Source organism: Candoia aspera, chromosome 8 (genome assembly GCF_035149785.1).
Source record: "Candoia aspera isolate rCanAsp1 chromosome 8, rCanAsp1.hap2, whole genome shotgun sequence".
NCBI classification, from domain to species: Eukaryota; Metazoa; Chordata; class Lepidosauria; order Squamata; family Boidae; genus Candoia; species Candoia aspera.
In genome coordinates, this window is record NC_086160.1 from 23,110,714 (window position 1) to 23,126,801 (window position 16,088).

The window sequence follows — 16,088 nt, forward strand, 5'->3', positions numbered from 1 at the left end:
GAAGTCTGTTACTTCTTCTTGAAAATCAGGTCCCATAAAATGTGAGTAGCAGGCATGTGGTACTCCAGAAGTTGTTAAGCTACATCCTCCATTATCCCAGGCATTGAGTATGCTGGGTGAGGCTGATAGGAAGTGTAATGTGACGGCCTCTGGAGAGTTGCAGTTTTCTAACCCCTGCCTTAAACATTCTTATGTGAGCCATCTAGGAACAGTAGCTGCTTTGAAGCCCTTCAGCTATTTGACTTGGTGGAAATAAGGTATAGAATGGTAAGCCAGCAGAGAACACGGTTCTTGTTTTTTGTTTTAGAACAGTGCTCTACTAATTAGTTTGTTTTTGGTGTCTTTTCGACCAAAGAAGGAAAACACACTGGAGGTTGTGCTCTAATTCTTGAAATCCTACCTACCTACATTTTAACTGTATTTGTTGATCTGGTATGAAGTCAGTTCTATATTCAGCCCAGCCCAGCATATCAGTTTATTTTCCTGAAGCATGACCACATCCATTTAGAGGTTATGACATTCCGGATTCATATAAACGTGTAATATAGGCTGTCTAAAGTTACTGTGGCATCATTTTACTGATGTATTATGTTGCAGGTTCATAATGTATGATACTGTTTGCTCTTTGGACACTTATGGTTTATGGTACCTGATATATGATTCTAATCTCAATAAAGTAAATAAAAATTGATTGGTGTATTCTAACCAAAGTATAAAGTACCCAACAATCTGATCCATTCCATGTTAATTCACCAGTGAGTACTCCCACTGAGTTCCTTGGATAACTCCCAGTTACCAGCACATAAGCTTACATTATATACCTTCTTAGAAACCTTACCAGTCTTAGCTTTAACATATTTGCCCAATTAAGTGTGCATAAACTTCAAAGCCAAAAATCTCACTGAGGTCTTATGAAAAAAACCTTGAGGACACACTTAGCTGTTTCCTTGAGATCAGCAAGATTCAAAGGGAGCTTAATTTATGGGGATATTCTTAAACTGAAGGTGTGTTGAAAATTGTTAAGAGCTGTAGACTTTTCATTGATTGAGTATAAAGTAAATGTTCATAAGGGCTGACAAGCCAATCAGAAAAGATAAACCAAAATTAAAACTGCTTTTATGAATTGTTTTACTGTAGATCAAAAATCAACCCAAACTGAAAACTTGCATAGTTAACACCCGTGATGGGCTTCTAGCAGGATTTTTGCTACCAAATGTGTCAAAACTTAAATATCGCTGTAACAATTCTACATACCTTTTTTAAAACATTCAGTGTTCATTGGCTTGAGTATATAGTAAAAAGGAAATATATATATATATATATATATGGCTTTCAAAATAATCAGTACTTCCTATTCTTGCAGAGGAAACAATGCCTGTGGAAAGAATGCGAATGCGGCCATGGCTAGAGGAACAAATAAATTCGAATAAAATCCCAGGGCTGAAATGGCTAAATGAGGTAAGGTGACCCTGTATTTTTAAGCAGTGAGAAATAATCCCTTTTTTCTAAAGGAGGGCTGCAGAGCATTCAGAAGAAGTGGTTTGCATAGTGTGTTAGTACAAGCAGGACAGCCCTCCTCTAAGGGTTAAAATAGCCACATCCTTTGGAAGGCTTTTTTTGCTGTTTGCTGCCTAGAAGGTTACCTGTGTGTGTGTGTGTGTGTGTGTGTGTGCGTCCATGCACAGATAGGATTTCTGCTGGGACGGAGCACAGACCCACTCAGACCCGAGTCTTCAAAAAGATGTGGCTGCTTTAAGTCTTCAAGGAAGGAGGCTTTGCTCACGCTAACACACTGCAAAGCACTCCTTTCAAATGCTTTGCTTAGCCTTAATAACAAACACTATGCTCACCTTGGTCAAACCATTGTTTATAATTCTGATTCATACAGCAGAGATAAGCCAGCTACCTGATTCAGATGTAACTAGAAACTTTGGCTTTTTTTTTTACAGACAAGGAATTATCCAATTATGTGACCTCTGTAAAAAGGAGGAGGGATTTTAATTTGGCTTTCTGTGTGACACTTCCCGTAGTGTTTATGTGCATATGTATAAATTCTGGGATAGATTAAATTGACCAGTGGGATTTGTTAATCTCCTCCCTCAAGTAGATGTAGAGTTCCCAGTTACTAAGACCTGTACATTTCTTTTCTCCTAGGTACATTCAAAGCAGTATTTAAAAAGCTTAACAAATCAGAAACCAATGAAATCTAAAAGTGTTTCGAAGTATAATAATGCAAAGCACCTCAGTCTTAATACTCACCAATTCATGCTGCAGCATATGCTAATTGTGTATTGTTTTGGGAGAGTACCACAATTTCAAACTATAAAGGGATGTCTTATCAGCATCATCATTTTTAAGCATTTCAATTAATGTTTCTCAAACTTGGCAACTTTAGGATGTGTGGACTTCAACTCCCAGCATCCCCCAGCCAGCATGGCATTGAACTCATGGCATTGAACTCTAGGCATTGAAGTCCACACTGATTTAAAGGTTCTGTCTATCATCTTCTCTTGCTGGCCCTCCTAGAATATCCTTATCATCTCCGCTTCTCTATGTCTTCCTTTTTCTAAACCCAGTTAAAAAAAGTGGAATGCAGCCATCACTGTGTTTATTTTCTAAGAATGCTGATTGTGGTATGTGGACCGAAGAAGCAATATTATAAATAGAGAAAATGCTACAGGTAGACTGACAGATTCCCATTTAAAAAAAAGTAAAAGAATCTTTTAAAAGTATTTTATTTCTTTATTTCTTTAATTAATCTATACGACACCTATCTCACTGTATTCAGAAATTTAAAGGAACCTGGAAGCATCCAGAGATGTGTCCTCAAACATTTTGGTGCTCCTGGGTGCCTGGTGGCCTAGCTTTGCTATAAGGATCTAAGGTTTAACTTTGTGGGCTAATTTTTGTTGGTGGGTCCTACTTGTTTGTTTTTTTCCCCCCCAGGAAAAGAAGATTTTTCAGATTCCTTGGATGCATGCTGCACGTCATGGGTGGGATGTTGAGAAAGATGCTCCTTTATTTCGGAATTGGGCCATTCACACTGGTACAGGAAACTTATTTTTACTGGGGAGGTTTCTCGTGGAATTTCTCTATACTCTCAATGATACTACTTTCTGTTTTGCTTTTCCATGGGATCCACCTCCTTAGGGCCCTATATGTGATAAAGTAAGCTAAACTGCCTTCTCTGTTTCAAACGGATAGGCAGTCCTGTAGGTATGGCAGAGTCAAGTAGATATCAGATGCATCCGTGTGCTTTGCTGCTGAAGATTTATTTCTGGGGTCACATGTGGACTCTCACTGAGCACCTTACTGGGTTGATTATCTAGAACTCTGTGTAGCTGTAAGGTCTTTAAAAAGCATTTGCCTGAGAATTATTTCTGTTTTTCTCTGTTCTGATTGTTCTGTAGCAAATACTTGAGCTGTGAAAACCAAATGAAAACAAATCCTCCCTCCTCATATGCTGGAGGTGATTTGGTCCTCTGGCCCCACTTCTTAAGCGCTACCCCACTTGTATGAAGAATATAGGGATACACTTGTGACCTACAAAAAGCATTTTGCTATCTTTGGCCTTTAAGCAGGTACAGAAGACACTCAAACTCTCCAGACGTTGAACTCAAGGGCACATCTGTAAAGAGGTGGAGCTGGTTCAGTGGGCTCCGGCGAGTCTGCCTTGGGACTGATTTTCAGTTGGGGATACCACATCCACATAGGAGATGGAACAACTTAGGCTTGACTCAGGACATCTTCAGCCAATGATGAGCCCTTCTTGGCAGTGTACAGCCCACTCAACCCTTACATTTCTTCAAAGTTTTTGTTCAGTTGGATTTCTGTAGGAATAGTTTGGGTAGAATTAAGCCAGTAGTGTTATGGACTTATATCAGAAAATGTGTCTCTACATTTTATTGTAAACTGCTTTGAGACTTTTTAATGGGAGGCACTACACAAGTATTTTAAATTAAAATAAAAGTAACAAAGACAAACCCTGTATCACTTCTTCGCAGTTCCTGTCTTTCTGTGGCCTTTGTTTGCACTGCATTTCCTTCCTCCCTGTCAAATTAATCATTGATATTAAACTGGCATTGCAACAACAGTCTCCTTCACTTCAAGATAAAGTCCAGTTACCAAGAACTTTTTCTTCCCTTTTTGCTTAGGAAAGTACCAGCCAGGAGTCGATAAAGCAGATCCAAAGACATGGAAGGCCAATTTTCGATGTGCGATGAACTCCTTGCCAGACATAGAAGAAGTTAAAGACAAAAGCATCAAGAAAGGGAACAATGCTTTCAGGGTGTATCGGATGCTGCCATTATCTGAGAGGCCTTCTAAGAAAGGTAAATGAAAGGATTGTGATGGTTAGTGACTTGGTGGACATCAGAGGCCTAGCAGCTTTTTAAGCAGCCTTCCTGATATATTGAGACTTCAGTTCACAGTATTCCACTTGATCAGAACAAATAAAACATACAACACATTTGGGAAACCAGGATGATGAAGGCTGGGAAAAGACAGAGTAAGTGCATGTGGATAAACGGGTGGGCACTCTTTCTTTTGACACAGGCACATCTACTAGGTGCAATCACCTGAGAAGAAGAAAAATAAAAATAATTGTTTAAGATCCTCATTTCCATGCTGAAACAGGAAGCCCTTCCCTGCAGCTGTACAGATGAGTACAAATGGTCCTTGCTCCATCATTGTTTCTATCCAGCACTCCATGTGACATCATCAAATTCCATTTCTTTCCTGTTCTTACAACCAGTAACCAAAGAAGAAAAGGAGAGTTGTTCACAGCCCAGCATATGGTGGTCCTGGGTTAGTTCCTGGCACCACCAGTTGAAAAAATTATCCTTTTTCAGGAAATGGGGAAAAGTCTTTGATTGCTAGTCAGAATAGAAAATATTGTACAGCGATGATAAGGAGTCTGGCATTCATCCACTTCCGGTGTGTCAGTGGTATGACTTAGTGTCTGCGAAAAGCAGAAGGATCAGAACCATAATACCCCCAAAGCTACTCTGTTCACCTCCCTGACGTGAATAATTAAAAATGGACATTTTATATGAGGATGCCAAAGACTCACAAGATCTTGCAGAAATATTTAACTTACGTTTTTTTCTTGTTTTGGCACCTGGAGGTTAGAAAAGTATAGTATCTTAGTATTTTGGAAGACAGAAACTGAGAAGAAAAAGAATAATAGGACTGATTGCATTCCTAATTCAGAGAACAATCTCATTCTTTATGGGGGATCTTGGAGAAAAAGGCATTTACCAGTTCTGTTTGTGTATCTTCCCTTATTTTCAGTATGATTTAAACAGGATTCTCAGGTACTACTGACCTGATTTTATCAGGAGATGACTGTAAACACCTTTTCTTATATTTCTACAGGAAAGAAACCCAAGTCTGACAAGGACGATAAAATGAAACAAATTAAGGTATTTGTTGTTGTTGTTATCATTTCATAGCTAAAGAAAATGTCATTTCTGGATTAATGATACAGAAACTTCGAAAACATTCTGAGAGATTATTTCAGTTGATTAACACTTTTTAACAGAAGGATGTAAAGCTGTTATAACAGCAGTTTTCTTCAACAAACATCCTTCAGATATAATACATGGCTCAGTTTGCAGAATATGCTTAAAGTTAAGGGTTTTTATTTTAAGTAATTAGAAGTGAGGATTGATGCTCTTCAGGAGCATGGTCTATGGGAGAGGAGGCTCACATCTTCCCTCCCCCATGTGACTGGAACAAATATAATCCCTTTCTTCCAATACTGCATTTCCAATAAGGGTTCTCCCTTTCTCTCATCCATGATTATTGAAATGAAAACCAAAGTGTAGCATCATTAGGCATAGTTTGATTCTGATTGCATTTTTTGACTGTAAGGCTGTAATGTTCGGGGATCGATTTCATGGTGCTAGTAATATATGTAGGCAAGAGCAAATAGCTATTCATGAAGTTGCACCCTATCAAAATATGCTTCTAACAGTTGGATAAGATTGGTAGCATTCTGCTGGCTCATGGAAGATTTTGGCATTTTTCTTGGTTACCCAGTTTTCTAGTCACTGAACTCATGGCAAATAGCTCTGTGATAGGTGGCAGTCTTGCATTTACCTGTCCATCTGTTCTGCTGTCCCAGGAAATTTTATGGCATGAAGGAAAGTACGTGTAGTACTGAAATCCCTCTAGGAGGTCACTAAGTGGTAATTGCCAGCTGCTTGTTACCAGTAATTTCTCATAGGTTACATAATTGGCTTTATCTTTGAAAGGTTAATTCTCATCATGTGTTCTGCCCAAGGAATTACACAGGGCACAGACCTTTTCCTTCCTCTTGTCAGCACATATACCCCCAGTAGTAGCCTATGCAGTTACTGACTGTGCGTTCAAATGTCGATGGGCATTACCTACACAGTTGCAGGAACAGAAACTCTCATACAGAATTTTGCCATATGAGGAGGCAAGGAGCTTCCTCTTCAGGCAGCAGACATTTGTTTTATGGGAAAGACCCAAATTAATCACAGCTTCTGTTTTCCTGCTGCATTTATCTCTGTTTTTATTATATTGCACTTTTGTTGCTGGGTGGACTTTCATTGTGGTTGAGTAGTTAGGTACTCTGACTGGGGCATAAGTACCAGAAGGACAAGTTACGCAATAGAGTGTTTGTTTCTGTTATTAAAAATTATACTTTTCGTTAATAATTATTTCTGAAAATATTAGGAAGTCTAACTTGGGGACCAGGGCACTTTTGCACTTTTCTGCACTCTCATGGAGTCATAGCTTATCTGCACAGTCTTCTGTACCACCAACTAGAAATTAGAGGAACTTCTGGATGAGGATCACAAATGAAGAAAGGATTTAGTTCCATTCCTTTCCTTCATCTTCTGAATATGGAACAGAAGAACTAAACCAAAGCCATGAAACCACACACAAGAATTTTTGCTTGACCTGGACTGCCAAATATACAAGCAGAAATGGATTACAAAAAGGGATTTCCTTGTCCATGTTGCATTTCTTACTCCCTGGGATTGGTGGGAGTTTTGTGAGCAAAGTACATGTATTACTATCAAATCATATTTTGTGGGTGCAAGACGCAGGTGTTTTTACACTGAGGTTGATGCCCGAGAAAGCTTAAATAAGCTTGACAGGTTTGATTTTGCAGGAAGTAGAAATTTGCTAGGATCATCCACTCTTAGTTGGTACCACTTGAGTGTATTTGGAAGGCTGTGATAAATATTTAATAAGAATTGTCAGAGGCTGTGACACCTAGGTTAATTTCTCAGTGCCAAGCATATTTCTTAGAAGGCCTCTAAATCAACTCTGCACATTGCTTTTCTGAATGCAGATCATTTTTATTAATGAGGATGGGCAAGGCTGGTGTTTCAGTTGTGAGACTGGAGAGTGTGAGACACTAATCTGCTTCAACTTGGCCAGGCTGTCCTGCAGAATGCTGAAGGAGTGGTGGGGGATACGTTTAGCTGAGGATTAGTCAGGAGGCGAAATTATTTCTGATTGCCTACCAGCATATCATCCTTCCATTGCTTTCTTTCTAGCAAGAACCAGAGGAGTGCTCTTATCAACTGAGTAATGGAACAAGTCCAGAATTTTCTAATTACTGCTTATCTTCCACAATAAAAACTGAAGTCGACAGTACAATAAACATTGTAGGTAAGCAGCTCCAGTAGACCGGTACATTCTTTTCCTTGGGTGGCAAACTTCTAGAGCAAGAATTTGGGCTTTTAAAGTTCAGTTTCATACTGAACAGTAATATATCAGATGTATCATAGCAACAGGATAATTAGGTCCTGGTTTAGTTAGGAATCTTGAAGAAAACTCCTGGGAAATGATAGAAGTGAAAGAAGAAATTTAACTGTTTATATAGCAGTTGGTTGCCCCCAGATTTAGTCATGCTTAGAGCAGGCCCATTAAAATCAGAGCTAGTTAGTCATGACTGCCCCTAAGTCCCACTGTATCTATTCTGAGCATGAAGAAGGCTGCAGATCAACAGGCTCTGGACGGGCAACCCAGAACATAGGATTTTCAGAATTTTCTCACCAAGGCTGAAGGGAGAACTCTGACCTGAGTGGGAGAATTCTCATTCTGGAAATTCTCCTTCCCTCTCCTGGAGCTTCCAAAACCCATCTTTTCTAATCTGAGAATTCCTAAATGAGGCATTAGAAGAATGGGCCAGGAAGTACTGTAAATATGGCTGTGGATCCATAAAATCCAACATTCCCCCAACATTGACACATACATCTGCCTTGGAGCTGGCATAGAGAAAATGGGCTGTGGGTGGTCAGGGAAGGATACAAATCCTGTTCTCTCTTACTTCATTCTGTTGGAATGAGCATAACAAGTCTTTAGGTAAGTTGGAGATGTCAGTGTTGGGGTGCTTCAGAATGGGGTTATTCCTTAGCTAGAATAGATACCCTCATCCATCTCTCCATCCCTCCATCCATCCATCTTTAACTTGAAGGAAAAATAATACTTGTACTCATTTGCAAAACACAATTTTAATACACTAAGTGATTAATTTATCAGATTAGATTTTTTGAGTAGTTCAGGGTGGATGTCATGCTGGCCTCTGAAAACCATGGTTTTGCCAATGGTCACCCTTCCTCCTTCCCTCCCTCCTTGTCTTTTGTACTGTGTTGCCTGTGGTGGTAAAAGGGTACCCCTCCATGCACATAAGAGCTGCATTCACTACCAAACCTATGAGATACCTTCCCATACACGTGAACTGGTTAAGGTGCCTTTGTAGTAAAATATTCACAGCAAGCTGAATTGTCCCTGAGTGGTGACAGGGGGAAGAGTCAGTCAGGAACCTGTGGCCCAGTAAACCAAATTGTTTGTATTCACTGGCCATATGCCTTTGCCCACAACATGCCTTTGCATCATGAGATTCTGTAAACTAGGTTCTCTGAACTTTGCCCATTTTATGGTATGAAAATATGGTACATCTTTGTACATTCAGTTTCACTGAAGAATATGCTCTTAGTTCATATGACTGCATGTAATCATCATTGTTATAACTTGCTGTCATATCCAGTTGTAGGCGAATCACACTTTGAAGTTGGTTCTGAGGATCATATGATAGTTCCCAATCCTCCAGATGTTTGCCAAGTAGTAGAGGTGACAACAGAATGTGATGACCAGCCCAGCTGTATGAGTCAACTATATCCACTACAAATCTCCCCTGTCTCCTCCTATGCAGGTCAGTAGCTTTGTAATACTAGAATTTTTAACAGATGTTTCCTTTTCTGCTTGGAAGAGATTTTATTGGCGCTTTGGGGAAACCATTTTAATCAACCTAAGTCATTTTCTTCTAAGAAAGAAAGCTGTACTGAAATCAAATACAGGAACTAAAACTGAATGCTCCTTAAAAGTGCTTTTAAGTACCTTAAAATTAAGTTTAGTAAAGCTCAGTAAGTAAAATTATTAGTTCCTTAATAAGACAATAGCTGATTTGAAAAGAACTTAATCTTCATTTTATTTTATTTTTTATTTTTTTGATCTGTCTTAAAAAATGGCAGTCAGTGTTGTTTATATGGACTACAGGGATTCAGATCAGGGTCTTTTTCACATTTCCCTATGTGAAATCTGAGATTGAATCTGGGACCTACTGTATGTAATGCAGCTGCTTTACCAGTGATTTAGCCCCTGTTTGCTATTCTGCGTAAAACCCTGTTATATGTTAGTTATACCATAGTACAGCCAAAGAACAATAATGTTCTGGGAGAACACAGTTTATCAGGAGATCAATGTACCTTCAGTTGAAAAAGAAGGCCTTAAGTCTAGAAGTCTAATAAACATTATTGAGTAAAATAAGTGTTATTGTTTCTTGGCCAAGGTACTGATAACATTACTTGGAGGTAAGCCAAAGGAATGTACACAGTTTCTGCATACAATCATGGCTGCGGCTACAGGGATAGCTGAGAACAACCTGTTGATCCTGAAGCAACCTTACAAATAGTAGTAATTTTCTCCGTCGGCCCCTCAGATACAAACAATTCTACATCTTTTTTTTTTAAAAAAAATGACTACTCATTTTAGATTGCTCTTGCCCTTTGGGGTGTGTTTTGGTGGTTTTAATATGATCAAACTAGTTTTACATAAGTCTCACTAAACTGATTTAGAATCATTTCTGGATATGAGATGATACAGCTGACAATGGTTAAAACAAAATAACTATATAGTGAATTTCTGTTCATACTGGCTATTCATAAATCTGCAGAACTCATATTTTTATCCCTACTGTGTCCCAACAGAGAGTGAAACAACAGATAGCATCCCAAGTGATGAAGAAAATGCACAAGTAAGTAAAACATTTCCAGGTTTTCTTTTTACTATTACAAATAGGCTTTTGTTCATTGCTTTTAGGAGTTTTGTTTGATTCTTTGATGGTTTAGAAATCAATATCCTTGCTGTTCTTTACAAAGGTTTGCAAGATGGCTAATGACAAATGGAAACAGTGTATAATAACATTAAGATAAGACCAATACAATGATAGTAACAGAGATGAGGGAGGAAGCAGCTTTAAATTTAATGCTTGAGCATTAAAATGATTGTACCATTAAAAAATTCCAAATAGTAAAATAATCAAAACTCTTGATGAAGAAAACATTTTCCCATTTGCCAGAAGGATGAAAAATAGGGAGCTACCTAAGCTTCCTTGAGGGGGGAATGGCCCTTCAAACACCTTGGCCCAGTTAAAGTGCAGCTAGAGAGTGTAATGGCCAACACATCATGAAGAAAACGAGATCCTCCGATCAGCTGAAATCAGTCCAGAAACCATGACAACTTCACAGACATCCTTGTTTCAGATGAGGTCATTCAGTAAAAAATGAAAGGAAAAGGTTTAAGCATTCTAACAGCCATTTGAAATTCTGCAACTGATAAAATGGGCAGGATTTTCCCTTTCCTCTGCTGCTACATGTGGCTTTCCTTATGACCACCCAGCTGACATGGTCCCTATTCAGCCAAGGCATTGGCAAAATAATTTCCCCCATCTTCCTATTGACCCATATATAAAGTATGACAGTTTAAGAATTTTGTACTCAGGTTTTCCTGTCCACAAAACATGAGCAGTTCAAAGCAGCTTGCAAAATACAAAAAATATAAACAGGCATTAAAACATACTTTAAAAAGGAAAAAATTAAAATCTAATCAAATATTTGTTATATTAAGCAACAGCCAAGGGAACAGAAGCAAAAAGGAGTCTGACCTTTTCAGTCCATGGCTCTTTAGATGTATCAAAGGCAACTTTTCATCATTACAGCCAGCTTATATTTCAAGGGATCTGGAAGGACCAGGTTGGGAAGGCTATCATAGCCTCTAAAGTCTATGGCCACAGAAGGATCATGGCATGTCCAAGAGTAATGCAGCAAGTATGTTAAATAACAGACAGTCCTTTTGCTCTGATCAAATTGAGAGCAACAGTTTCTGTTGTACAAGATTCTGTCAATGTCAACATCATGTAGATTGCTTTACCGTAGCCAGGAAGATGGCCAAGTCTGACCAGATGCCAATTGATACATTTTTTAAAAAATTAACTAATTTCAGTGCTTACAGTATTTTTATCAGCCTCTGCTGCTGAACTTAAAAAAACCAACAACCTTAACTATCCATAGTTAAGTTTAATTTCCAGATCAGCAGGCAAAGACCGGGTTCACACATCATGCTAAAACATAATATGATATGCTTTGTTTCGGCCTTGTATGTTGTAAGGTCAAGCAATTTTGGTTGGTTCACCAAATCATATCTAAGCAAACTATGGCTTAGCACAGTGTGCGAACCCAAAGAGAACTCCATAGAAAACTTCACTGTAGCTTTGGCAGCAGTGACTTTTCTGTAACTGATGTGAGATCTAGTAGTTACTACAACTTCTAGGAGCAGTACAACACCTGGTTTGGTAACGTTCAGTACAATGCCAGTTACATTGAATTATCCATCTGAATACTTAGTTGCCCAGTTTGTAGATTGGGTTGTGTTTAAGAAGATGCTGAAAGAATCCAGTGTCAGAGCCAGGAGAACATTTTCCAGACCTAATGGGCAGACCTGCGGCTGGTAACTAACTTCAGCATTAGTGGGCAGGAGACTCCTGTCCGGCTGCTGCATAACTTGCTTGTCCCTTACAGGATTTCTTGTACCACAAAAGAAAGCTAGATCAATCCCTTTTCCATCTTTGCATCTTCATTTATAGTGCAGTTTTAGCCCCAAACAGGCATTGAACCTTGTGAATCTCTATATAAGGGATAATATCTATATGGGCTAGCAATGCTTCGCAAAGCACACAGGGGCAAATAAACCATCTCTCATTGAAATGTAAAAATATAAGCCCTCCAGATGATGCAGCTATTTTGACACTTCAAGGAGTGATGATACATGGAGGTATGCATACATGGAGCTGCTGTGTTTCACTGGTGATCCCAGTGGAAGCATTGTCTGTGCATGCACGCACATGCCTAGACCACCAGAAATAGTCTTGGAAGCAACCTGTGAGCTTTCCAAAGGATCCCGCTGTTTTCACACTTTGAGGAGACATCCTTTGCTCAACCTAAGCATGCTTTGCAAAGCACATCGTTAAATGCTGTAGACAACCCTAATAATTAATGGTTTGAGTGAGCTATTTTGGTGAAATATATATTTTCCACTTCAGCTTGCTTCTTCTTACTCTTTGCAGCCATGATATTATTGCAATTGAAAGCAACCCCTAGGATAAAGTTTTAGCACTCCCACTCACTGAGCAACAAAATCTTAATGGAAAAGCTAAACATACGGTTTGGACTTTATAAGTTGCTGTGCCTAATATTTTTTGTATATCCAAAGCTACAGTAGGAAGGTACATTAGTATAAACTTTTTTGTTGTATCTTAGTCAGAAGCTGCGCCTTTTGGATTTCCTGAGTTCACATGTGGTTGAACACAATGGCAGGAAGTTCTCCTAACCATGCTGGAAAGCTTCTTACACATTGTACCCACAAGATGAATAGCATTTCTGTCCAGTCTTATTCACTGCTTTTTTCATTGTAGTTTTTCCTATTTTTTTTTTTAGTTTTTATATCTCTGCTTTTGGAATTACTTCTCTTTTCTACAAAATTGGGCTAAAGCTGAGCATTCTCGCTTTCTGTTGAACTCAATGAGAAAAGGGTAAACCCCGAGGTGTGCGATGGAGCCAGTTGTGTGTGTTTAAACCTGCAACTACTCCTAGGATTAGGGGAGAAATAATTTCAGCTACAAAAGGGGGAAGCCTCACTTTGCCCTTGCTGTCTGTCTTCTCTCTCTGGTAACATTCACCTTTAGAATGAGTAGATATAGTCCAGCTGGTCCATCCACTTTTTGCCGTGTTTGATAAAAGATTGGAACAGATCTGAATTTGAAGAGACCTAATGCTTACAGTCAGTTTGGTGTAGTGGTTAAGGCATCAGACTAGAAACTGGGAGACTGTGAGTTCTAGTCCTGCCTTGAGCATGAAGCCAGCTGGGTGACCTTGGGCCAGTCACTCTCTCTCAGCCCTAGGAAGGAGGCAACAGCAAACTATTTCTGAAAAACCTTGCCAAGAAAACTACAGGGACTAGTCCAGGCGGTCACCAAAAATTGGACACGATTGAACAGCAACCTCCCACCACCACTTAAATTAGCTATATACTTCTTCATTAATCAGCTCTGATACTGATATGTATAGACGTTTTATCCCATGTGACAGTGTTTGGTAGAAAGTCTGGACAGGGTACCTACTTAACTGGACACCTTGAGCACTTGGAACTGGGTACTTGGAACTCTTGAGTGCATGGAGTGCCCATGCACACACATACAGAGCTTTCCCTAAAGGCATGGAGATCAGATGTCAGTGTTGGGAGTAGGGTCAGTAGATATAGTCCAGCTGGTCCTTCCTCTAGTTTATGCATCTAGGAAAAATGTCTGTACAGCCCTTTTCTTGCACACAAGCAATGTGCCAAGCAATAAAAACTGTATGGCACAAAATGAACTGGTTGCAACAAGATGCACAATTGAGGGATGAAAACTCTACCTTGTGTTTCACACACCACTGCAAGAATTCTCTCCTTGTCAGCATGTTTGCTGATTGTGTCTTCTGTGTAACAGGTAACATGAGCAATATTAGACATTTTTCTAACAAGTAACAGTGTAATACAGGTAGTCCTCACTCACTGACTGCAGTTGGGACCAGCAACTCCATTGCTAAATGACACAGTTGTAAAGCAAAATATCATGTGACCATACTGACTTACAACAGCAGTTCCAGTTGTGGTTGTTAAGCACAATGTCACGCAACCGCAACTTGAGACTTCCTGCCGGCTTCCCCATTGACTTTGCTTGTCGGAAGCTGGCTGTGAAGGTCGCAAATAGTGATCATGTGACCGTGGGACGCTTCAACTGTTGTAGATGAGTGCCGGTTGCCAAGTGCCTGAATCACAATCACATGACCACAGGGATGTTGTGACATCCACAACTTTGAGGACCAGTTGTAAATACCCTTTTTCAGCGCTGTTGTAACTTTGAATGGTTGCTGAACAAATGGTTGGTAAGCAAGGACTACCTGTATGCTGTCTCAGGTGCTGGATTTTGGGCTAGGGCCTGGGACCAAAGTTCAAGTCCCAGTTATCACAGAGCTTGCTGGATGACTTTGGACTAGAGTAACTCTCTCATGGGATTATTGTTCTGTGGTTAAATTGAGGGGAGCCCTCCACGTATGCATGTGAGCTTCCAGAAGAAAAACAGGATATAAATACCATAACTAAATAAAAACACTCTATTGGAGTTAACAAAGTAGATAAACTGATCATTTCTTCTCCGCAGAGTCAACTTCAGTGGCAAAAGAAAAACATCGGTGGGAAACAATACTATAGCAATTTGGGGACAAGGAATCCACCTTACCCACTTCCTGGTATGGCCACCTTTGTGACTTCTAACCAACCTGACCTCCAGGTGACCATCAAAGAAGAAAGCTGCCCTTACAGCAGCTCATGGCCTTCTTTCCCAGATCTTCCTCTCCAACAAATAGTGTGCTCAGCTTCTACCAGCTACAGCAGCCGGCCTCCCGATCATGAGAACCGGGCAAGCGTCATCAAGAAAACCTCAGATATCACTCAGTCAAGAGTCAAGAGCAGCTAAACCATTCGCTGATATGTTCCCAGTAGATGTTATCTTGTGGCTTTGAGGAGCATATCTAATGGACATTTTACAAATTTAAGGAAACAAGCCTGGAGAGTGCAGGATATGACTGTTCAACTCCAGCATTGGCGCATCTTAAACTCAGGACTCCATTCATGAGAATGTCAGAGTTCCAAGATTACAGCCCAGGGAATGGAGGTTCACATTAGCAGTATGTGGTCAAGCTCCATCAAGAGGACCAATAGTCCCTCCCAAATAGAGGCACCTCACTTCTTGTAGTCACCATAGTGGAACTCCAAACTTTTGGAATGAAAGAAAAAATGTGAACTCGCTGGATTTTTTTTTCTGCAGAATCTATTGTGAATATGTACATAGTGCAGCACTAGCAATATTGCAGTCTGCTTTCGCACCTTATTAAAAAAAATAGCACTTGCAAAAAAGGCCTTTTAATTAATGGCACATTTAAAGCTCCAGGTCTGGTCTCTGTGAGAGCTTCTCTGACATATGTAGCCTTGGAATCTGGAAATACAAATTAAAAGGGAAGGTGAAACTTCCTGTGTACATTTCACAGATTGTTTTGAAGAGTGCTTGTCTTCTTTGTGTCTAATCTGCTATGCTTGAAATCTGTGTGGTACAATAGAAGAAAATCTATTACAGATATATTATGCAAATTCCTAGGTTTTAAAGAAAAAAAAAAGTACCCTAATTCTAACCAGAGTAAGCTTTTTTATTTTTTTATACAGTGGAATATTTTATTCAAAGTAAAGTGAATATAATTGTTTCCAGTTTTTTATCTTTTCTACAGCAAATTTATAATTTTACAATTATTTGGTTGTCAACAACTATCACATCTTTGTCGCACATTTTTTTCTTTTTTCTTTTTCCCTTTCTCTTGCTCTTCCTATCTCTCTTCCTTTCTTTTTTACAATTTGTAAAGGTGAAATAGCTTTTAATGAGTTTTATGTAGCAATCA

At 39.3% G+C, this 16,088-nt stretch overlaps 1 protein-coding gene across 5 annotated transcripts in view; it reads left to right on the forward strand.

Moving 5' to 3' along the window:
• IRF2 (interferon regulatory factor 2) overlaps positions 1 to 15,683 on the forward strand; it is a 39,790-nt gene extending 24,107 nt beyond the window's left edge. For 3 of the 5 annotated variants that reach the window (XM_063310632.1, XM_063310629.1, XM_063310628.1), the window contains 8 exons: positions 1,364 to 1,458; positions 2,947 to 3,046; positions 4,155 to 4,331; positions 5,377 to 5,423; positions 7,539 to 7,653; positions 9,035 to 9,199; positions 10,254 to 10,300; positions 14,801 to 15,683. In XM_063310632.1, the coding sequence (XP_063166702.1) occupies positions 1,372 to 1,458; positions 2,947 to 3,046; positions 4,155 to 4,331; positions 5,377 to 5,423; positions 7,539 to 7,653; positions 9,035 to 9,199; positions 10,254 to 10,300; positions 14,801 to 15,115 (1,053 nt within the window). In that variant the 5' untranslated portion in view covers positions 1,364 to 1,371 and the 3' untranslated portion in view covers positions 15,116 to 15,683. Of the gene's footprint in view, positions 1 to 206; positions 268 to 785; positions 1,056 to 1,363; positions 1,459 to 2,946; positions 3,047 to 4,154; positions 4,332 to 5,376; positions 5,424 to 7,538; positions 7,654 to 9,034; positions 9,200 to 10,253; positions 10,301 to 14,800 lie in introns of those variants that run through there. The other 2 variants (XM_063310630.1, XM_063310633.1) reach the window with 2 other exon arrangements.
• The last annotated feature ends 405 nt before the right edge of the window (positions 15,684 to 16,088 follow it).